At 38.6% G+C, this 25045-nt stretch overlaps 1 protein-coding gene across 1 annotated transcript in view; it reads right to left on the reverse strand.

Annotated features, from left to right (window-relative positions):
* Window positions 1-25045, reverse strand: part of SLC24A2 (solute carrier family 24 member 2) — a 301039-nt gene that overhangs the window by 121815 nt on the left and 154179 nt on the right. Inside the window, exon 3 of the mRNA XM_027859099.1 lies at window positions 24042-24150. Within this exon, the coding sequence (XP_027714900.1) occupies window positions 24042-24150 (109 nt within the window). The remainder of the gene's footprint in view (window positions 1-24041; window positions 24151-25045) is intronic.

Below are 25045 nucleotides of genomic sequence, written 5' to 3' on the forward strand. Positions count from 1 at the left end.
GTCTATGGGCTGACTGATGATGGAAGAATATCATTAGGGGTTTCTGAGCTGTAGTGCACCAAGAGGATAGCTAGGACCTTTGAGAGGTAGCAGCTATTCTCTGGGGACCCAGGAGTGCCACTAGGGAGAATGTCCTAGAGGGGGTGCTACATCTTCAGCATGGCCACTGAAAGGAAAAGATTTAGCAAATGGAATATAAAATGAATGCTGCATTTTGAAGCTGTGGCATGAAAATGCTAGTAAAGAAAATGGAGGCCACATTTTGGATGCTCTCCCAGATACTGTCTCATAGCTTGGATGGATTCAGTGGTTTCTGTCAGTCAGAGGGAATTAGTGCTGCATTGACTAGGGCCACAGTGTGTGCTCACAGCTGGAGCCGTTACCCCAGGTGGATTCCTTCACTGCTGTGCACCTGGATAGTAAATAGTCTGGAAAAAGCAGACAGAGAAGACATCCTAAGGGGGATGAGAGGAAACAAAACAAAAACAGCAGATGCCACAGGAGGGAAAAAAGAAAGATAATGTGGGAAGTAAGAAGTAGGTGATGGCAGGAGAACAAAATAAAAATGGAAAAAATGCGAGTAAAGACAATAAAATGCACATCACACCAGTGTTTCATTTTATTTCAGACTTACATCCCTATCTAAAACAAATAAAAAACCATTATAAAAAGTGAGAGGAAACACAAAAGGATTGAAAAGGTAAACCTCCCTATATTTCATCTAAGTTTTTATTGTCACTCAAATCGGTCCTATTTTAAAATTCCCTTATGAGATGGTATTGTTGACCAACTCATTATCTGTCCCAAGATTGGTGGGATTTATGCCTCAAGTTTCAATTTTGCAAAATTAGAAGGTTGGGTGAGATGATCTCTAAAGTAACTTGCACCTTTAAATTTGGCTCTAAAATATAGCATGACTTTAGAATGCTAAAAAGGGAGTCAAAAGTCAGAGGCAGCTCCAAAACAATGGACTGTGCATCTCAGATTAAATAGATGATAACTTTTGGATGAAGTAAAGATTCTTGATTAGGCTAGAGGCCAAAGCAACTATGCCCTTGTAAATATTCCCTGCCTCTTGCCCCACCATGGTCTTACTTGAGTACTTTTTGAAAGTGAAATTTTAAAATCAGTAATTGTGTTTCCGAATTTTCGCTAGTGTAATCTAAATGAGTTTTTCCTTCATCAAGGTTAATGGACTTCTCATAAGCTATGGATCACAGATCTGAACTAGAACTTGAAAAGGGAAATAAGTAAAGTGTTCTGCTGTGAGATTGCCCTGTCACCATAGAAAGGGGAGTCACATTCTTTAAATGCTGAAACTTTAATTTGAAACTCTGCCATTCATGATTACTTTTGCTCAACCAAGGAGCTTGATTGACAGAAAGATTAGTCCAGCAATTATATTAGAGAAAGAGATCTGAGTTCTTAAAAATAATAAATAGACTTCTCCTTAAAGAAAATAAAAAGAAAACATATTGAAGACGTTGTAGCCAACCCACTGAATAATGAAAAAAGAAAAACAAAACAAGACAGTTGTCAGAAAAACCCTCAAGAAGATTAAGAAAGGAAAAGGCAATCGGCTTTAAAAAGACAATGCAGTTTTTTGTTACTGTTGTTGAATTATGTCTGTCTCTTTGTGACGGGTTTTCTTGGCAAAGATACTAGAGTGGTTTGTCATCTCCTTCTCATTTTACAGATGAGGGAATGGAAGCAAACAGGGTTAAGTGACTTGCCCAGGGTCACCCAGACAGAAAGTATCTGAGACCAGATTTGAACTCTGGTCTTCCTAGCTGCTGGCCATGTGTTTTATACACTGTGCCACCTAGTTGGGGAAAGATAATTAGATTCAGGTTTGAATCCTGCCAGCTAAGTAACTATGCTAAAGTTACTTTCCAGTTTTCTCATATGTAAAATGATTATGATATTCCTTACACTAACAACCACACAAGGTTTCCATGAAGAAAAAAACTTTGTAAACATTAAAGTACTCTAGAAACTCGACATTATTATTCTAAAAGCAGCAAAGTAGTGACTAGAAGAAGGAAACTCCATGTATGTTCTTATGGTGGGTATTTGCATGGCTACTTTTCAGTTTCTCTGATTGTCTCTCATAAGGTAATCCTTACAAGTGCTGCTAATATCAAGAATAGAATGTTTAGCTCTTTCTAGCAACAAGATTCTTATGAATAATCTGCCACTGATGGATATGGAACACAGAAGAAGAATTGCATACTGGAGAGAGTGATTAGAAGATTTGGACCTGAATAATTTCCAGTTAATTGACCAAGTTGTCAAATGATTAATGAGTGTATATACCGTGTTACTGTATAAGCTGAATTATATAAATGTTGACATTTTGTCTATAAGTAAAACCAGAAGAAAGAAGGAAGGATGTTTCACAGGTACTCTTCAAAGAGAGGCAAAGAAAAAATGTTAGAGTAGGTTATTTCACATTCTGAAAGACAAGAAGAAACATTATTTCATGGGACATTTGATCATCGCATATTGCAATGCTAATGATAAGTATTGGCAAAACGAATATTATGAAAATAATTACAGCTTTTTTTCTTTACTAGCATCAGTTGAAGAGAATAAGGGGGTAGAAAAATTCTACAAAGAACTTCATAAGACCTCCCAAATTAAATTAACACATACCCTGATACTTGGGAACTTTAATGTAAAGGTGGGATAAAGTGAGAAAAATGAGAAATATATGGGAAATCATGGTTCAGTAAGAAGGAATGCAAGAGGCCAAAAATGCAGATCATAAAGAAGCATCATCCCAAAAGATCATGAATTTTTTGAGAAAAAAATTAGTAGGTTCTGGACATGGCAAACACCAAATCAAAAGCATAAAGAAAAGATAAACTAGGAAAAAGAACAGAAAAGACTTGTAATTGATGTAGGAGTTATTCCTGGGTCAGCTATCTGTATTTAGTCTTATCATCAACTGGTCAGAGCTAAGGTCAGAATTAGTGAAAAATAAGAATAAGTGTTGAGAAAAAGATATGGTGTGTATAACATAACTTTGAACTATTTAAACAAGTAATTGACAATCAAAAATGGGAAATGGAGAATGGAAATGACATCAGTACTGACTCTAATGATTTTATCCAGATTAGCCAAGATCAATTAATTGCTACAAGGAGACCCAAAAGAATCCAGAAAGTGCTTGAGTCAGCAAACATCTGATTTGCCAAATGGAGGGGGATGGCTGCCAAACATGATGCGGGATTAGAATATAAACTTGTTTGTAAAATATTGAAGGAAGGATGATAGATAATTATGAGCAGTACTATCTCAAAAAAACAAAGAGAAACAGTGGAGGAGAAAACTAATTTAAAGAACACTTGGTAAGACATCTACTAAACAAAGTCTTCCCAAGGACATTTAAGGATGAAAATATGAAGTAAAAAAAAGAGAAAGAATTTGTAAAAATTGTTATAACAAATAATTTTCTCCATCAAGAAGAGTGGAACTTGGATGCTAAACATCATAGACCTGGATGTGCTTATAGAAGAGGAAGATATGACACTAAAGAGAACAAAAGCTGGAATAGTTACATAGAAAAGGGATCTGTGTTAGAGAGAGGGTATTGTAGGATGCATACACAAATTATCTGAAGGAGGGGTTGATACTAAAGATCTAAAAAAATCTTGGCCAATAACTCTCATTTCTACACAAAATCTTCATGGTAGTCACTTACACGTGAATTGAGGGCATCTTTGATGAGGATGTTATTAGAGAATAAACAGATTTTCACAAGTGGTACTCAACAATAGACCACACCTTTACCATTTCAAAATTAACTACAAGATGTGGAGAATTCGATTGTATTTATGATTTATTGATTGCAAACAAAATGAAACCATATTTGAATAGGTAGAATAATATACTAGCCCTTACAGACCCTTTTACAACAAGGTGTCTCTCATCCAAACATCAAAATCATTCAAGGTTTCTTGAAATATTTATCTAAAAAATAACACTATTCAATAACCCCCTGGTCATAAACATCCAAGAAGGCATGCGACAGAGAGAAGTATGCTCTCCAAAGGTGTTTGATGCTGTGATGGAGAAGATCAGGGCGAAGTCCAAGGTGAGGAGGAGTTCTTTGTGGATGGTGAGCTCCTCCAGAGGCCATTGTTTGTGCTGTTAGCATCAAGACCCTGAATGTTGCAGGACCTCCTGGATGAGATCTATAATCACTCAAAAGAGATTGACTTCACCGTCCACATAATAAGGACCAACTGGATACAAGTGGATATCTATATATACATACATTTAAGTACACATATATGTATATAAACAGGAGTATATTTGTAAATACACATACATTTATGTATATATATTATATATATATATTTGTGTATGTACATATGCATGTGTGTATAGGAAGAAGATGGTTAGGGAAGCAGCACAGTGGATAGAGTACTCAGGAGGCACTTTATCCAAAGTTCTAAAGAATTCAGGAAGACTCCTCTCCCTGAGTTCAAATCTGGCCTCAGATACTTACTAGTTGTGTGACCCAGGGCAAGTCATTTCACCCTGTTTGCCTCAGTTTCCTCATCTGTAAAATGAGCTGGAGAAGGAAATGGCAAACTACTTCTGTATCTCTGCTAAGAAAACCTCCAAATGGGGTCATGAAGTCAGATATGACCAAACAACAACACTCTAACCTTTTCTAGTACTAATAACCATCTTAACACTGAATAGGCTTCTAAATATTCCATGTGGGTAAGTCTTCTTTCTCCTTCTTCTCAGATTTTGAGTGCATTAAGGTTTGCTATATGCTGGGTTCAGAAAAGGTTTACCAAGCAAAGGTGGCTGATTTCAGGCTCATTCCATGTCATGAACCATAAACTTGGAATTTGTTTCAAATGTTTTATCAGGACAAACTTAACTGTGCTCTAAGATGAGGTCAGGGGCAGCTAGGTGGTTCAGTGGGCAGAGTGCTGGGCTTGAAGTCAGGAAAACATCCTCTTAAGCTCGAATCTGGCCTCAGACACTTACTACTGTGTGATGCTGGACAAGTCACTTCACCCTGTTTGTCTCAGTTTCCTTATCTGTAAAATGATCTGGAAAAGGAAATGGCAAACCACTCTCATGTCTTTACCAACAAAATCCCCAAATGAGTCCATGAAGAGTAGGAAACAACTCAAAACAGACAGTTGGACAGCCAGAGCACATCACTGTTCTCTTCATGATAACAAGGGACAGCTAAGAAGGCCTATGGAACATTTGGTGGCTCCCATAGGGTGATTTTCCGGGACTACATGGACAAGAATTGCATAAGACATGGGTGGGAGGATGAGTTACCATTTTTTTTAACAATCTGCATATCGAGAGGAAACTTCCAAATTGATGAGATCAGAAATCCGTTTGAATACTTGAGACCAATTTGTTTTGCATTTTGGGATTGTGGAGCCAATAGCTGAAACTACTGAGATTGCTTCTAAATAATTCAAGCACGAGTCTTTACTAGTAATAGAAAGAAAACCTCCCAATGCAGACATGGCAATCTATTAGGATCCTAAGGATAATTACATATGGGACTTAAACACTGTCGACTGCAGAATTATGTTGGAGTCTCTACTTAATAAGATCATAGATTTTAGAGCTAGAAGGGACCTTAGAGATCATTTAGTTCTATCTACCTCTTCATTTTATGGAAGAGGGACTTGAGGCCTACATCCTGACAATATTGGGAAGCCTGACCCAGGTCAGCTATCACACCTTCCATGAACCCTCTGCTGATTCCTCTAAGCTTTGTACTTCTATGCATTCATTATATTCTCCTTTGTATGATAGTTATTTGAGTAGCTGTTTTATCTTTCTGCTTAGATAACAAACTTCTTAAGGGCAAGAAAGATTTTATTCACCTTTATGCTCCCCCCCCCCTCACCTCAATAGTGACTCTGCCCTTAATAAATATTTATTAAATTGGATGTTAGGGTGGGAATAGACATGAGGAAGCTACATTTGATAGGTCTGATCATGGTGATTTCTTCAGAGAAATGATGTGCACCCAGTTTAGAAACATATTTATAATTTTGTCAGTCCATGGGTGGGAGTGCATCACAAATCACAGCTGGAAAAATCTCCTCGTGAACCAACCTAAGAGCAACCTTTCACCTCCGTCCGATGACATTAAAGACAATTTGTATTCAACCAGGTGAGAAGACAGTTCTCATCCAAAATTCCCAAGGCCTCACATTCAATTACTATGAATTCAGAGATGTATTTAAGGACTTTGAGGACTAAATGTCCATTCTTTGTGGCAAAATTTAGTATAATTAAATAAATACTCAAAATACTTCATTTGATTTTGGCATTGCAGAAGAGAGGAAAGTGTCCTCCACCTCTAACCATTACTGGCTTTTCTGTGCCCTATCTAGCTCCACAACAGCTGCTCTTTATCTTGAGGGGTACAGAGGCAAAACCCCAACACTTTAATGTAGCTTCAATGCCTATTTCTTTTAGTGGGTTCTTTCTGTTATGCTTCAAGTTAGAATGTCATCAGAGTCAATATGGGCCCACCACTCATGTAACCTCAATTTCAAAGCAAAATACTCTCATTTAAAATAGATAATTTTCCTCACACAGAAACCATTTACCTTAGCAAGCACCTTCTAAGTCCCTTTTTGGCAAAAGTGAAAGTGTATTTGTGGTGTTTGTAACACGAAGAGCTAGAAATTCAATTTTCCTATCTTTAACTTTGGAATTGAGAAGTAATGATTTAAAGTCCCCAAAGAAAAGAAGCTATTTAGCTCTGCCTTTACTTTATGACTGACATTAACAACATTGCCTCTTCTTTCTAGACATCAATACTTCTGCTTGTGGTGGCTTTTAAATTTTATTTTATTTTCAGCATTTGAAGACTGGTTCTTGACGGTCAGAGTGGTGCAGGGGAATGAGCTCAGTATTTGAAGTCAGGAACATGGGATTTGACCCTTGACTTTGATGCTCTGACCTCCAACAAACTATTTCACCTTTTGCCTCTGTTTGCTCACCTGTTGTGTGTGTGTGTGTGTGTGTGTGTGTGTGTGTGTGTGTGAGAGAGAGAGAGAGAGAGAGAGAGAGAATACTTATGCAACCTGTCTCACAGGCTGTTGTGAAGAAAGTGTTTTATAAATTTTAAAGCACGATAGGAATATGAGCTGTTGAGCTGTTTATGAGCTGTTTATGAGCTGTTTAAACATGTTTATCTGACAGAAATGAAAGCCAGATATTTCATGTTACTTTAGGGGGGAAGGGAAGGGAATAAGCATTTGTTAAGCACGTGCTCTGCCAAAGTTACTATGCTAAGCACCTTCTAAATGTTATCATTTGATCCTCACAACAACTGTACGAGAAGGTGCAATTATTATTCCCATTTTACCACTGAGGAAACTGAGGCAGACAGATTAAGTGGCTTGCCCAGGGTCACACAGTTAAGAGGTATCTGAGGCTGGATTTTAACTCAGAACTTCCTGACCGCAGGTCCAGCGGTCTATCCACTACACCACCTAGGTGCCTTAATGTTTAGGTTTCTCCATGGCTAGGCAGGGAAGGTTAAAAATACTGGCTTTTAGGGATATTTTATAAACACTTTTGGGGAAAACAATGAAGATGAGCTTTCTAGAACTTGCAAACTAACTTGTGAATGCATATTGGGATTTTCTTTACAGAGGTCAGAGAAACAACATTTCCTATTTTATAACCAATGCTTAGAGGGAAAACAACATCCAGATATTTATGAAAATTTAGTCTCAGTGAGAGATCTATGTTGAATTTGAATATGTGTATTAAAGCACTCTTTTTCTTTCATGCTGCTTCTTATCTCTTAAACACTAATCTTCTATGAAAGCATATATTAAATGTATATCATAGTCATATATGAAATATATCAATGCATGTATACACATGAAAAACAATGCATACTTGAAATACAAAGACATTTATATACATATGTATAGTATATATGATATATGCAAATATAAACATTAAATATGTGGTATGTGTCCATATATATTTTGTATATGCCTATGCTTTGCCTGTGCATGGTCTAAGATTACATCTGGTCTTTGAACTCTTCCTTCGTGTACTGACCCTTCTGACTTAGTTCAACTCTCCTCTCACATGGTCAGAAATCCCTTTTAATTCTTATCACAATCCCTGGCTGGAGCAAGTATCCCTTGATACTTTTTTTTAATCAAAAAGGAAATGATTGAAACAGTGGTGAAGAAAGTACTTTCAGCCTCTCCCTCTTCCTCTTCCCTCCCCATTCCACATTGCCCCCAAGCCCATCCCTCTCTTCCATGCAAACCATAAGGACGAGGCTGATTGGAGGAGACTGAAAAGGCTGGTGACCTTTGTCACACTATCTGTCAGCAAAAAATCACCTCTTAGTCACCTTCTGGTCTCTGCTGGTGTCTTCTGCCTGTTTCTTGATATGTATGCAGTAAATGATGAGGTATATAATGTAGCAGAAAGAGGGCTCACTTCAGAGTTCCTTTCACTGTATCCATATATGGGGAGATATTCAATGAGAGAGGGCAGGTGGTGATTTTGTACTGAGAAAAGAGGGACCAATGTTACAAGCCTTTTCAGCCTTCTCTAGTCAGTACAATCTTTATGATTTGCAAAGAACAAAAGAAAGCTGTGATTAAACAGCAAAGTTTCTAATTTTTAAAAAACAGGTGGGGCAGCTAGGTGGCGCAATGGATAGAGCACTGGTCCTGAAGTCAGGAGGACCTGAGTTCAAATCCGGCCTCAGACCAGACACTTGACCCTTACTAGCTGTGTGACCCTGGGCAAGACACTTAACCCCAAATGCCTAAAAACAACAACAAAAAAAACAAACAGGTGAGATCAGTTGTTTTAAATTACTATTTTACTGGGCAGCTAGGCGGTACAATAGATAGAGCACCAGACCTGGAGTCTGGAAGACTCATCTTCCTGAGTTCAAATCTGGCCTCAAACACTCACATCTCTGTGTGACCCTGGGCAAGTCACTTAAACTTGTTTGCCTCAGTTTCCTCATCTGTAAAATGAACTGGAGAAGGAAATGGCAAACCCCTCCAGCATCTCTGCCAAGAAAACTGCAAATAGGGTTATGAAGAGTCGAACACAACTGAAATGACTGAACAAAAATGTCAAACTGCCATTGAAATATTGTTTAATGTTACGGTGGTTGAATAGTGTTTTAAAAAGAAAAAAACAAATCTTCCAAAATGGATGCTAAAATGTCTAGAACAGCAGAAAACCTCCTAGGTCCACAAGGACTTCTGGTTAAAGGAATGTCTTACGACCTGAAGGATAAGGACATTGAAAGTACCTTATGTGATGCTATAGATATTTTGAAGTGATATGAGGTATTTAGTAAATAATATGAAGAAATGGACTGAACCCTGTTTATTTTCTGTTCCTTTTCCTCACCCCCATATGAATTCTTGAGCCTGTGTTTTCCAGTACATTGCTCCCCTCTCATACCCTCTCTCCTGCTAATCTTCAGTTTCTCCTCACCTTCCCTAGTGTCTACAAAGATACCAGTCTCCCTATCCTTAGAACAATACAAAATAATAGAGCTTGTTTATCAATATGTCTATGTATTTTTCTATATCTTGGACAGACCCTGCAATTCCTGGGTACAGAATCAAATAGAAGAGCAGGCTGGATTGCCTTTACCAAGTAAAAAATGATTCTAATTACAACAAAGTTCACCCTTCCTCTTTGACCAATATTCTTCTGTTGTTATTGCATGGTTGCAAGAAACAGAACACTACAATCTACAAAGGATTAAAAGTGAGTATCACCCAGAGAACAATGGAGAAGTGCACGGTAGTTGTGACGGGTTGCAATGCCTTACAGACAGGAAATTATGAAGAAGTGGAGTTAAGAATTGCTCAAATCTGGACTTGAGATGTTTTTGGTGTAGGAGGAACTTGATGTTCCTCTTTGATGAGGAACTTCTGTTACTGCAGATTGGCACCTTTTCTGCAACCTATAGTCTTAGAGAAGTGCCTGGGGGCGGGGAGAGTTAAGTAACTTGCTTTTAGCATTTGGCAGAAGTGAGGCTTAAACCAGAGTCTTCCTGACTCTGAGGCCAGCTCTCTATTGATGGGCCATACTTTATTATGAAGTGAAAGATGCCACAAAATAAATGCATGAGTGAAAAAGATGAGATTGTTACGTAAGAAATAGTTCATCTGCTTCACTGGTATCTCTTCAATGTGAAGGGAAAGCAAGCTAGAACCCCATCCCATAGAGTAGACCCTGCTGGAGGAAATTAGGAGATGATACGGATAAGACCTATAAAGTATAAGTAGGCATGGATAGTTTGTGATTCGTACCATTGGAGAAATGAATAACCACATCAGTAAGATCATGGATCCATTTGTGTGTTTGAAAATTGTGTATGATACGAGACGTGTTTTATTCTAAATGTATGTTATAATTTATGTTTTTGATTGTGTATTCTTTTTGCTCCACGTGCCTATGTTTACTGCATGATATCATAATGTGACTGAGTAATTCAGTTAGGATAATTATCAGTACTATATGATATGTTAATTTCTGATGTTTAACATGATGCTAGTGGTTTATCTTGAAGCTATTTAAATATATCCCATGTAATTTACCAGGACTGCAATTTTAATAGGAAAATACTATACAAAGGCCAAAAGAAAAAAAATAGGCTATAATTTGTTGCTGGGTGAAGTGAAACGAATGCCTTTTCAGTCTTCTCCAACCAGCTCAGCCCTTGTGATTTGCATAGAGCAGAGGAGTATGATGGGGGTAGAGGGGATGTTGAAAGTACTTTTCTCACAACAGTTTTGCTCAGCTACTTTTCCTTGAAGAAATAGAGCTCTGAAAATACATATTTCCCTCAGCTCAGCCAGGGGGTGGGGGGCGGGAATGATAGAACTAAAATGGATTTTTGACCATAAGACAGATGAGAGTTGAACTGAATGAATCAGAGGGGACAGTAGAGGACAAACGGATACAAGGAGCAGATGTGAGCCTAGCCTGGTCATCTAGTTTTTATATGGCAACTTGACTGAGGGGAAGTGGTTCATTACTATTGGCTGAAACAGTTATAGTCATGTCCTTTCTGAAAAAGGTTTAATAAACATAGGACCATCAACATTCCCTTCTGCCCTCCCCAACTTTCCACCAAAATAGTGGACAGAGTAGCAGGTGGATAAGGGTAGCTGAAGAGTAGTGGAGACGTGCTATCCAACAGAAAGTAGTAAAGAGAGATGCCTGTTGGGGTCAGGCCTAGTAGAGAGTAACTTGAGAATCCCTCCAGAAGACATGAGCAGCTCCACAGCATGAGAGGCATTAGTGGTCTCTCCCTCTGACTATGTGTTCCCTGTGTGTGGACCCCTCCATGGGAGTAGTCTGGTCACATGTGTTCCCTATGTGTGTATTTACCAAGCATGATTCCTATGCATGTCTACTCTGCTAGGGGTAGTTGTATTTGTGGGACAGTAAATTCCAAGTTCATGTGGGAAACATTTTGTTGTTATTTTATACTTTTCTTTATTTCTTCTTCCTTCTATATACATTGTTTCCTCTATTAGAATGTGAGCTCCTTGAGAGCAGGGACTGATTATTTTTTTGTATTATCAGAGCTCAGCACAGTGTTTTGCATATAGTTCGTGTTTGATAAATGCTTTATTCATTCATTGATGCTTCCATTTCATTAAATTCTTTGTTTTGAACTACGTATCCTCTAGCTAACTAGTAAGAGTAAACACATAGGTGGGGGCTTCTGAACTATAGTTTAAAAAGGATTCTGACACACAAAGTACCTAGAACCCGAGTTAGCTATTAAGGAGCCCTCAGGTCTACATACATAAATGTTTATATAATATGTATAGATACATATAACATAGTTGTTTATAAAGAACTATCCTCTATAATAACATTATTTTATTTTAAGAGGATTTGAAAACTAATGAGAACTTTATCCAGTCTACCAATAGTTACATGCCTACTCATCAAGGTGAAACACAATTTTTTCTAAGCAAGCAATAAGTAATTTTCAGTGTTTTGTATATACCGTTTCCTATATCTGTAATTGCTTTTCCTTCTTTGGTTCCTATTCCTTGACTCTTTCCAACCTTTTTTCAAAACTTACTTCCTCTTATAAGTCATCCATGATTGATTTCACCTGATTGCTTATATATATTATATATGTGTGTGTGTGTGTACATATATATATTATATATATATTATATATATATACCACACCCTCTCAGCTCTTAGGTGGTTAGCTTTTATTATGCTAACATATACATGTTGTGGGAATGTTCCTCTGTAAAGTGCTTTTCAGTTGCTTCACCTGTGGATATTTTGTCTCTATTCCCTCACTGCAATGGGTTTATGAAGGTTGTGAGGCCAATCTCTTGCTCCTTTTAAGCTGGAAAAAACACAAAGATGGTTTTTCGACAACTTGTCTAATTGTCCAAGGACCAGTCTAACTAAATTCAGAGAGGCTCAACATCAGAAGTTTGGGTGGGAGGCAATAGGTATATTTAGTCATGTTGTTGTTCAATTATTTTTCAGTCGTATCTGACTCTATGGGGCCCTATTTGCAGTTTTCTTGGCAGAGATGCTGGAGTGGTTTGCCATTTCCTTCTCCAGCTCATTTTACAGATGAGGAAATGGAGGCAAACAGGGTTGAGGGACTTGCCCAGGGTCACACAGTTAATAAATATCTGAGGCCAGATTTGAACTCAGGAAGATGAGTCTTCCTGACTCCAAGCCTGGCACTCTATCCACTGTGCCGCCTAGCTGCCCCATTTTTAATCATAGCAGCTCATGAAGCTGTCTATTGAAGTACAGAGGGGCTGTGATCTACATCGGTAGATCATATCTCTAGATTGTTGTAATCAAGCATTGAAATGCATTTCTTTATTATTCCATTATTTGCTTCATGTAAGGATATCTTTTCTCTCCAGCTAGATTGCTAACCTGTTCATGGTAAGGATTATGTATTTTAATTCCTCTGTATTCCAACCACAGTTGCTAGTGTAATGCTTTAGATCCAATAGGAATTAAATATTAGCTGACTGACTATTTAATACCTAGAGGGAAAATGGGCTGTTTGAAAAAAGCGTGTCTTTTTTGTTGTTCTTATTTGTAATAATTCATTTAATTAGGTTGTTTGGGAGTTCAGTTCACCAAAGCTATATCCTCGCACTCACAGTTGAGCTGAACTGGCCATGTGATGGAAAGGAATATATCAAGATGTCAAAACATCTGCTGTATATTTAAATGAGGAAAAGCAATCGTCCTTGGGAAAGACAGAAGAAATGTTCATAGGGGGCTCCAAGGACCAATTTGAACTAATGTGACACAAATGTGTTAGCTGAGAAGTGACAACAGTGGAGACAAGCTGTGATGATGTGAAGTTAGGTAACCCCTGGGAAAATTTGTCTCTACTTCCCAAATCCAGATATGGTTAGCATCATTTTGTTGTTATCTCATTAAGCGACTGAAGGTTTATTATGAAAAAGGAAATGAGAAGGAAATATAGAGATAATATTCAGAACTGCTGAGCGTGTTGAAGACAGTCACTTAGTTCATCTACCCTCTGGGCAAGCATGGTATCAAATATAGTATTTTTGAGATTACCTTGTATGCTATTAATTATAAATATGTTATTTTTAAAATTAATAATAAAATTATTATGGTGGAACAAATACAAAAAACAAATTTTGAATGTCATAAATTTAAGGGATATGTTCAGCTATGCCCAGGGGAAGCTACTTCTCCCTCTTGTGATGCCTTGATAATAAATGCATGAATGGAAGAAAAAAACTTATTAAGCACCTTGCTATGTGTTACTCATTGGGAAAAATGATACTATTCTTATTCTCAAAGAGCTCACATTATAATATAGGGAAACAACACAGTAATCTGTAACATAGGGAAACGACATAGTAATCTAGACAGCTGGGAAGAACTTGGGTTTAACAGTAGGTAGATAACAAGGTCAACAGGTCATTAGGGCACATCAACAGGTCCGATGGCAATCCCCAGGGTTCTGGAAAGTAGAGACATGGAAGAAATGGTAAGGTCCATTCCATTTCACCCTGAAGGATTCTAGTTAGTCACTCCCGGCTTATCCAAGCCATGTGAGAATCCCTATGAATTTTGTTATTTTGGCACTTTCCAGGGTAGCGTTTTGCTACTAATTGCTCCCCTGATGAGGTCTCCTTTTTGGCATAGGCTTAATTTGTGGCTAGTTCACTTTCCCCAGTGCAGAGACACTTGAGCCATGCCCTCTGGTTTGGTCTTTAAAAGGGAGGGTAAAAGAAGAGATCAGAAAGGAGAGAGGCTGTACGTAGATTTAGTTTCTTGGAGAGAAGCCCATGCAACCGGGAAACCACTCGGCTCTTGGGATGACATGAAACAAAGGCAGCAAATGAATTTCTGGGCCAAATGGAGGAATTTCTTAAGCAGGCCAGGGACCTCGTTCAACCTGGGAACTGAAGGAGCAGGAACTGAGGAGCAATAACTGACAGAGACAGGAAAGAAGAAGCAGCTCTGAATCTTGCCACACTGGTACTACCTGGGCCAAATCAAGAAAGGTGGCGATGGGGGAAATCAATGGTGTAAGAGTTCTGTCTTCTTCCTACACTCAGATGGGCCTTAACCCTTGGTTTATACTATAAATCTGAGGTGATTGTAAAGACTCCTGGGAAGCTGGGTTTCATTGCAGCAGGGTGGTATTGGTTGACTCTCCAGCACCTATGAATCTTTTACTGTTGCTGGGGAGGGAAGGATATATGAAGTAATACTACAGATAGGGAGAACTACAAAGAACCCTTGAAGACAAAGGACATCTAGAATGGGAAAGGGAGTTAACTTGACTGTTTATGGGTTCAGGGAAACGTCCTTTTCATTTTCTGATTGGTGAAATAATACCTGTCCCATTCCCAATATTTTGTTAGCTTGTATGCTTGCATAGGAGCTGAGGTCTCTTCCCTTTTTTAGGGAGGCTTACATATGAGCCAAATTTTGATGTTCCCATGGGAAACTCTGGGTTGAAGTATAAACCAAAGGTACCTACTTAGGAAGAAAGTTTCCAAGGCTGAAACCAGTCCAGCTTTGGTAAATGAGCCATGGGTTATGTAGAGAGAGAAACTTCTAGAAATATTATGAGGGAGCACAAGACCATATGATCATAGAAAATACTGCTTTATCTGGAGCCCTCCCTACCCTTTTCCAGTTTCCTTTTGTGTGTTGTTTCCCCCTCATCAGATTGTGAGTTTCTTGAGGGCAAGAACTGTCTTTCTTTTTCTTATTTGTATCCCCACAGTGTTTTAGCACAGTGCATCACACATAGTAGGCACTTAATAAATGTTTATTGAATTGATTTTAGGCAAGAGAATTTCTCAGTTCATTTTTCTCCTTATAATTCACTGAAAAAAGGAAAAGCTGAAACCACTTTGGTAAATTTATTATCCAATTTTCTGTATAGCCTACCTGCTTATAATACCATTCTTTTAGACTAGTCAAAGAGAGAAGGTGGGAGAAGGGTGTGACTGGGTAACAGGGAACTGAAAAGTAATTGGTCTATCTGCTTATAGAGCTGTGACAATTGTGGTGCTTTAAGTAGTGTCAAGACAGTATAGAAATTGCTGAATCAGGCATTGCCAATTGGTCACTTTAGGACTAGAATGTATGGTACAATAGATAGAATATTAGACATGGAGGCAGAGGTCTTGGATCCAAATCCTGGCTCTGCAACTCACTACCTATGTGAACCACCTCAGTTTCCTAACATGTCAAATGTGCAGGTTTGATTAAATAATTTAATTTGATTAAATAAAGTTAAATAAGGGTTTAAATAAATAAGGCTAAATAAATAAGGGTTTGATTAAATAATTCTAAATCCTATTGTAGTCTTTGTTTTGGCATGTATCTCTCCTCCCTTAGGATTGGAATAAAAAAGGTTGTATGTAGGAAGTTTCTGCTCATGAGTGGGCAGGCATTAGCAGAACTGTTGATCACCCTCTTCTCCTAGATATTCTCCTCTCTCTTGGGTTCTGTGACCCTGCTTTTTCCTGCATCTCTTCCTGCCTGCCTGACTACTCTTTTCAGTCTCTTTCCTCTGCTGGCTCATTATCTGTAAGTATATCCCAAGGCTCAGTCCTGGGCCCTCTTTTCTTCTGTCTCTTGATAACCTCATTAGCTCCCATGAGTTTAATTATCATCTTTACTCAGGTGATTCTTGGATCTACAAATCCAGTCTTACTCTTTCTCTTGAGGTCCAGTTTAATTACAGATGTTTGCCTATCGGATTCTGCAAGCTGAATGTCCTGGAAAAATCCCAAGCTTAACGTGTCAAAACAGACCTCATTGCAAACCTTTCTTCCACTAAATTTCCTTATTTCTGTTGAAGCCACCACCTTTCTACTAGAGTCTTAGGTGCATAACCTTGGTGTTATTCTCTATCCTCACTCCCCTTTACCTACCTGGAAGGGTTGTTGTGAGGATCAAATGAGGTGACATCTGTAAGTCACTTAGCACAGTGTCTTGGCACTAAATAAATGCTTATTCCCTTCCCTTTCCCCTAACTGATCAAATACAATCAATTGCTATTTCTACCCCTATAACATCTTTTGCATCTTCTCTACTCAATATCCATTACCGTAATTTAGGCCCACTTTACCTTTCACCTGGAATATTGCTATGGCCTTCTAATTGGTCCCCCTGCATCAAATCCCTCCACATGCTGGAACTATTTCAATAGCTTGCTGATGGCTCCGCCTGCCTCAAGTCTCTCCCCATAGTAATCCATTCTCTGTTCAGCTACAAAAGTAATTTTACTAACGTGCAGATCTGACCATGTCACTCCCCTAATCAATAAACTTCAATGGCTTCCTATCACCTCCAGGATCAAGTATAAAATCCTCTGTTTAGCACTCAAAAACCTTCATAACCAATCCCTCCCTTACTTTTGCAGGCTTCTTAGGTCTCCAGTGACTCTGGCTTCCTTGCTGTTCCATCTCTCAGCTCTGGGTACTTTCTCTGGCTGTCCTCAGTACCTGGAATGTTCTTTCTCCTGGTTTCCCCCTTTTTTTAAAGTCCTGACTAAAACCCCATCTTCTAGAGGAAACTTTTTCCAGACCCCTCTTAATTCTACTAACTTTTCTGTTAATTATTTCCTATTTATCCTATATATAGCTTGTTTGTGTAAATGTGTTTACTTGTTATCTCCCCACTAGATTGTGACCCCTTTGAGGGCTGATTTTGTGTTTTGCTTCTTTTTGTATCCCCAGCACTTAGCACAGTGCCTGATACATAGTAGGTGCTTAATAAATATTAATTGACTGATTATTGACTGATGTTAGTCCATCTTCCCCATTACTACCAAAGTGATTTTACTTAAAGGCATATCTGATCATCTCACTCCTTTCCTCAATAAACTGGAGTAGCTCCCTATTGCTTCTAGGATAAACTCTAAGCTCCAATTTTGAAAGCCTTTTACAACCTGGCCTTGACCTATCTTTCCAACTTTATTAATATTCCTCTTCCCACACTCTACGGTCCAGTCAAACTGGCCTTCTCTTTGTTCTTCATACATAACATTCCATCTTCCTCTTTCTGTTTTTGCACTGGACATCGCTCTTGCCTGGAATGTATACTTTCTTCAACTTTGCCTCAAAGAATCCCTCACTTAGGTCAAGAACCAATTTGCCCACTAAGCCATTCATGATCCTCCCAAATTCTACTTCCCCTTCTCTCTCACTCCTTCGTATTTAATAATAATAATAATGACAGCTAGCTTTTATATAACACTTTACGGTTTTTCAAAGCACTTTACAAATATTTGCTCATTTTATCTTCACAACTCTGTAAGGTATGTGCTATTATTGTCCACACGTTATGGATGAGGAAAGTGAGGTAGAGGTTATATGGCTTATGATTTACTTTGTATTTATTCTGCAGCATCTATTTACATATGTCCTGTATTTTTTTTCTTACATTTGTAAGCTCCTTGGTAGTAGGAATTATTCTGTTATTTGTTTTTATATCTAGAATTCAGCACAGTGCCTGGCTCATAGGCTTAACAAACACTTAACAGATATTTGTTGATTGATTGAGTATTCATTTCCTATGGCTTTTGACCTTGAAAGCACTGCAACTGAGAAACTTGAGTGGTCAAGTGGACAGACTGACAAGGGATAAAAACCACTCTTTGGAGAGTTCGTATTGGTTGGCATCCATGTTGGCCAGGACCTCTCCCTGCTTCCCAGAATATCTGGGTGGGAAAGAACAGAAGATGGACCACATACGGTCATGAATGACCATAAGTGGAGCCAGTAGATCAGCAGCTTGCTGAGACACCTGAAACCCAGTCCACAAACATCATCATCCTTTCCCTCAGTCCTAGGAGTGGAGAAGCTACTTTCTATTCACCTCCCTGGCCTTTCACTTCCCGTTTCCCTTCTGACCTGGTGGGAATAGAGGAGTAAATACGTGTGTGTGTGTGTGTGTGTGTGTGTGTGTGTGTGTGTGTGTGTACGTGTGTGTAGGTCTGTGCGTACATGAATGCAAGCCCTGAAATTATTTTTCCCCTCTTAGCTGCAGCCAAAGGAAGATTTATTACCTTAAATGCTTCCTCTACTTTCTATGCTATTTGAAACTGTTATTAAATAATTAGAATATTATTCTCCAGGAATCCTTTCATGGTTTCTATGAACAGCTCTAAGAACCCAATAGCAGTTAAGGGACAATGAACAAATGTGAGTGGTTAAAAGAAAGGAGAAATAAGATGGACATTTTGAAGAATCAAATTTGTTCATTACTCTAGGCCACGGGGGAAAAAAAGATATATTCTTTAGTGATGTGGCACATGGGGTTTGGAATAAAGCTGAAAACTGGTATCAAAACTACATTTCAAACTAAAATGAGATTTTTAAAGTTTAGTTAAATAATAAAGAAAATTCTTGTGTTAAAAAGAATTGAGGAATTGTCTGTGGATATTATAGTTTTATCATGGTATAAAAGACATTCTTTCTAGGGCATTTAGCAACATTCTTTTAAAAAAAAAGCATTAATTATAATGAGCCCACAAGTCATCCCTCCACAATTTGTAAGAATGTAAGGAAGACTGATATGTCTCTTTTTTCCAAAGTAGGCTTAGAATTCTGCAACTTTGAAGAGTTTTGTGGATTGTCTGGATAAACCTCTGCTGAACCTTAACTGAGGGAAATTATCATCAGCAGCATCATCAGCTCTACCCTCCAATAGTGAGAGCACTGTAAGATAGGGATCAATTGAGTCAATCAAATACCACCCTACTTAAAAGTAATGAGTTTAATGTGTGATAATACCTTTATTGAATCAATCAATTAATCAAGAGCTTTAGACAAGAGATCCTAGAAAGCTATTAGATGAAATGGAGTGATTCTCCACAGGAAGTGTGTGGGTATTTGTTGAAGAAACTTGGTCACATCCTTTGGGTTTTGTATAAAATAGTAAATCAGCTCACAATCCAAGAGATTTCAGTGGTGAGCAAGGAGAGGGCAGTTCTGGCCAAGCCCCTAAGAGGAATCAGTAGGGCAGGGGAGAGGAGCAGAGCCTCAGTCTGCCCCCTTGACCAGAAGAGGATCTTGTGAACTTTGGAGGTTTTGGTGTGCTAGCAGTGAGTGGTGCTTGTGTTAGGAACTGAGGACAAACTAGACATGCTGAGTAAAAGCAGCTTTAAAATTCCATGAGGAGGGACAGTGAGGTGGCACAGTGGATAGAGTTCCAGCCTTGGAATCAGGAGGACCTGAGTTCAAATCTGGCCTCAGACACTTGACACTTAAAAGCTGTGTAACCCTGGGCAAGTCACTTAACCCCGATTGCCTCACCAAAAAAAAAAAAACCCAAAAAACAAAAAAAACTCCATGAGGGGCCCACAGGAAAAACTGGACAGCACCTAAGGGGAACTTGCAAGTGGGGGAAATGGACCTTATCAAGTGGGAACTCTATGTTACCCCATTGTCTCATGTGCTTTCTAAGCTTAAGCTCACTTTCCCTTGGACTGTATAAATACTGGTGAGAGAGTGTGTTGTACTCTCATGGGCACGTTTTGTACCAACTTTTCTTACTATACCACTTCCTTAAATATCTCTTTCTAAAAGATAATTATGTCTGACTGATTTATTGATATTAGTTGGTTAATCAAGGAGTAGGGGTGGGTATGGAGGAAGGGAGAAGAACACAATTGTGAGTTCACGAGCTAAAGCATTAGAAAAACCTATCTTAGCACCTCAGGGGGTTTTGACCCTCCATAGATTAAAGTTCCCTAAACCCTGAAGGAGAGAAGTAGCAAGTGCTCTCTGGAGACCCAGCCTACCAGTTTCAGTGGGAGTTGGTAGAGTAGACCCAGAACCCAAGCTGTAGCACATTGGGTCAGAGTTTTTTTTTTTTAGGCGATTGGGGTTAAGTGAGTTGCCCAGGGTCACACAGCTAGTAAGTGTCAAGTGTTTGGTCTGAGGCCAGATTTGAACTCAGGTCCTCCTGACTTCAGGGCTGGTGCCCCCTGAGTCAGAGTTTTAAAGCTATTCATGGAACACTAGTCCTTTCCTAAAGGGACACTGTAGCAGTTCCCTGACTCATAATTGATACTGGCTTATTTAGGTAAGGGTCTCTAAACCAGTTGCAGGTTTCAGGAAAGAGCTACCGAAGGTTTCTGGGACTGAAAAATTAGACACAAGAAGATGTAAGGAGATATTTATTTTCTTTCTTTCTCCCAGGTTAGCTTTAATTTTAACTCACAAGACATATTCATATGACATAAAGAATCAGCATTTCAGAGTTGGAAATAACTTCAAAGATATGCCTGAACAAAAATCTCCTCTTTAATACCTGTGACAAGTGATCATCCAGGCTTTCTTTGAAGACCTCCATTATTGAGGAATTTACTACCTTTTGAGAAAAGCCACTCTTCTTCTGGGCAAATTCGTCTTCCGGGGCCAACACTCCCTTAACTTGTTTCTTAGCAACTTATACCCATTGATCTCACTTCTGCCCTGTGGGGTCCCTTAAAAAGTCCTTTTTTGAAGGAAAAAATAAAAACCTTTTCTAAATGTCAACCCTTCAAATATGTGAAGACAGTTATTATGCCCCCTCTGAGTCATCTCTTCTCTAGATTAAACTTCCCCTGCTCTTTCTTTAAAATTAAAAAAAATTAATATCTTTTTTATTTATGGCTGATGTCTATGTTCTACAAATTTGTAGTGCTATAATATGCTGTCAAATGAAATCAGCCCTTATGATTGGGGTTGAGAGTTGAATCAATATGTCACACTGAAACAATGTATTTCTGAAAAAAGTGAAAGTCATGGCAATTTATGTGTAGTGTTTTAAAGTAACAGGGGACTATGTGTGTGTGTGTGTGTGTGTGTGTGTGTGTGTGTGAAAGAGGAGGAGAGACAGAGAGACAGAGACAGAGACAGAGAGACAGAGAGAGAGACAGAGAGCTATAAATTTTATATAGCTTTTATAAACTTTATATATATATTTATATATAAATGAAGAGTTAGTAAAGCAACTAGCATGGTAGGCCCTGTTGAAAGGAGGCTTTCCCCCCTACTGGGGAGTGTGAACTCAAGTGATTAGACTGGAACCAAAAAATAGATTCCTATTTTTGAGAGGTGTGGGCTTGAGTATTTATTTTGGGGGAGAATGAAAAATGATTTCAGTTTGGAGAAAAATAACAGAACAATCTGTTTCCTTGCCAACTGTGCTATAAAGCAATTAAAAAATATTAAAGTGCTTTACATATTTCCTACTCACTAAAGTCCTGAGATGATTATGGCTCCCAGCATTCCCTGTGATTCAGACCACTGGAGCCCTTCATATCTTTTGGGAAGAGGTTTAACCTTGAAAGCAGCAGCATGGTTTCAGAAGACCCATCTCACTGCAGCAGGCATAAACAGTTTAATTACAGCAAGGCTCAAACAAGCACCAGGTGTTTCTGGAAAAGCATTAATGGGCCAACTCTGAGTCACAAACATCTCCAATTTAGGTCCTGCTTTGCCTCAAAACAAGCCAAAAATCCGCAGAGAAATTTAGATCTTTTAAGCCACATTGGCAGAGATCTTCCAGATGCTATTTAAACTGGGCATACATTAACACCTTGCCTTGTTATCTCAGGAATGGATTTTGGGAATAACAAGAAGACAAAGGGAGCAACAGCCTGGGCTTTTTTGAGGGTAGGTGGGGAGAGAAGGGATAGTACAAGGCAATGCCTTAATTCTCAAAAAAGTTCTTCACACCCTTGTTTGTAATAGAACCCAAGGGATGAATTAAACTGTTCTTCATTTTTCTCCCATCGTCTGATTGGCATCTGAGAAACTGATGAAGGTTGTATGGTATGATAGGAAGAGAGTCGGGGTACTTGAATTCAAACTCTGACTCTGAGGCTTATTATCTGTGGGAACTGGGGCAAGTCATTTCTTTTTCCTGGGCCAAATTCCCTTAAATATACAATGAAGATATGGGACAACGTGGTCTCAGGGCCTTTTAGCTTGAGATCCATGAGCCTATGACCTATAACAGAGTGATTCTCTAGGGGAAAGACTACTAAATATGGAGTCAGGGAACAGGGATTCAAATCTGGACTGGCTCCACCACTAGGTGGTGCAGCAAATAAAGTGCTAGACATTGAGTCAGGAAGACCTAAGTTCAAATCTAGCCTCCGACACTTACTAGCTGTGTGACCCTGGGCTAGTCACTTAAGTTCGGTCCACCTCAGTTTCCACATCTATAAAGTGAGGATAATAATAGCACTTACTTCTCAAAATCATTGTATGGAGCAAATGAGATCATATTTGTAAAGCACTTTGCAAACCTTAAAGTGCTATATAAATGCAAGCTATTATTTTAAATTAATAATTAGCTAATTATTAAATAGCTAATAATTTAATTAGTGACTATTATTAGGCAAATCACTTAACCTTTTAATTTCTCCGGGCTATTTCCACACTTGGAAAATGAGATAGTTGACCAAGGTGACCTCTAAGTCACCTTCTAGTCCTAACTTTATGATCCTAAGTGGCTAAACCATCTCAGAGTGTTTTTTCAACCTCCCCTCTAGAAGTAGTTATTACCAAGACAATAATACCCTTTTATGATGAATACTATTCACTGTTTAATAATTCATTACATCCATTTAGAAGACATAAGCCCTCACATTTTTTTCCTGAGTTCTGTGTTCATTTTTTTTTTTTTGATGTGATGGATATATGTTCAGGTATCATTACCTGATGACATGGATGAGTTATGATCTGCACTGATGGAGGGAATTCTGACATTGATGAGATCACAGAGTCACTGGCATACACATATCTGTAAGTGCTACATTGGTGTCTCTGAGATATTAAAAGAACAAGACAAAAGCCTCTGCCATGTTGTTGGAGGTTGTACTTTCCACAGAGAATTTAAAGAAAGATTCACACAGGAAGACAAGCCTTCTAGGTTCCAATGAGAATTAAGGGAATAAATATTCCAAATTAGTTTTCTTTCTCATAAAAAGTAAAAACTAAAAAAACACAAAAAGTGACCCCAATGTAATAAAATACAGTCTTACTATAGAAGGACCGTGATGTACATAGGTGGGGGGAGTCACCCCACACTGCTGAAAATCACAGATCCATCAAAATTACAAAACACAGAATAGATTTTTATTTACACGTAACTTTCTTTGGAAACCTCAGAAAGAAGAAACAGGGAATGTTTAGCCTTGCTATCCTCTTTGCATCAAGGCAAGCTTTATTTAAGACAAGGGGCAGGAGAGTAAGTTAGTACATTGTCCACAATTATTACTATTATTACTGATAATACAAAAGGACAGGGAAAAATCACTCAAAGGCCAAAGGAATAGCTTTCAAACAGTAACAGGGAGCTAGAGAGTCCCTTGGGAAAGACCAGACTAGGACACCATGATATGATACATCAACATAAGCATGAATAAGAATTTTGTGAAAAGATGAATTGTTTGTTTAGTGTTATGGAAACTTAGAAAAAACAATCTTGGTATTTACCTTCAGCAAGTGGGTCAAGGGTATGAATCATGAGCTGGAAGATGCTGTTCCTCATCAGACTATTATGCAGAGAAGCTGAGCTGCCACCTCGCTGGAGCCGTGGCTTAGTCTGAATGGAGAGACAAGGAAAGGATCTAGTCAACAGAAGGAAGGTAGCTGTAACACCATGTATTTCATCTCTATGAGAAAATCAGCTATAGGATCGCAGATTTAGGGATAGAAGGGACCTTAAATGTCTTTGAGTCCAGTTATGTACAGATGGGGAAACTGAAGGCCAGAGAAGGGAAACGGAGGGAAGAGAAGGAAATAAGCATTTTTACAGTACCTACTATGTGCCAGGCACTGTGCAAAGCTCTTTGAAAAATATTATGTCATTTGATCTTCACAAAATCTTGTGAGGTAGGTGTTGCTATTATCCCAATTTTTACACTTCAGGAAACTGAGATAAACAGAGGTAACCTCTTTTTGACTTGCCCAGGGTCACACAGCTAGTAGGTATTTGAAGCCAGATTTGAACTTGGGACTTTCTGACTCTAGGCCCAGTGTTCTGTTCACTCCCTGCCTCTACAAACAGACTTGCCCAGGGGGACACGCTCAATGCATGTCTGAGGTAGGATCTGAACCAAGTCTTTCTAACTCCAGTTCCAGCAATCTAAACTGCTAAATCCACTAACCACACTTCCTCTAACCTAGTTATCCCTTCTAATTCACTCCTCTGGGCTGTGCCTGGCACATAGTAGGAACTTCATAAATGTTTATTGATGGTTACTTGATTGGACTGGTTGTCACTTGTCTCTACCACAAGTCCATATGTTTTTTCCAAATATTCTCAAAGTGCTTTCCAATACCAAAGTGGAAGAAGGACTTCCCCTTCTGTTGAAAATACCAGCCTAAGGACATCAAGCTACAGTGCATGTTTCAGAGGATTTCTGTTGAATCCTAAGTTTTCTTCAAAGCTCAGTTGAAGAACCACTTAGTACTTGAGGCCTTTCTTGATTTGCTAA

Source organism: Vombatus ursinus, unplaced genomic scaffold (assembly GCF_900497805.2).
Source record: "Vombatus ursinus unplaced genomic scaffold, bare-nosed wombat genome assembly UNPS02014158.1, whole genome shotgun sequence".
In the NCBI taxonomy this organism is placed as follows: Eukaryota; Metazoa; Chordata; class Mammalia; order Diprotodontia; family Vombatidae; genus Vombatus; species Vombatus ursinus.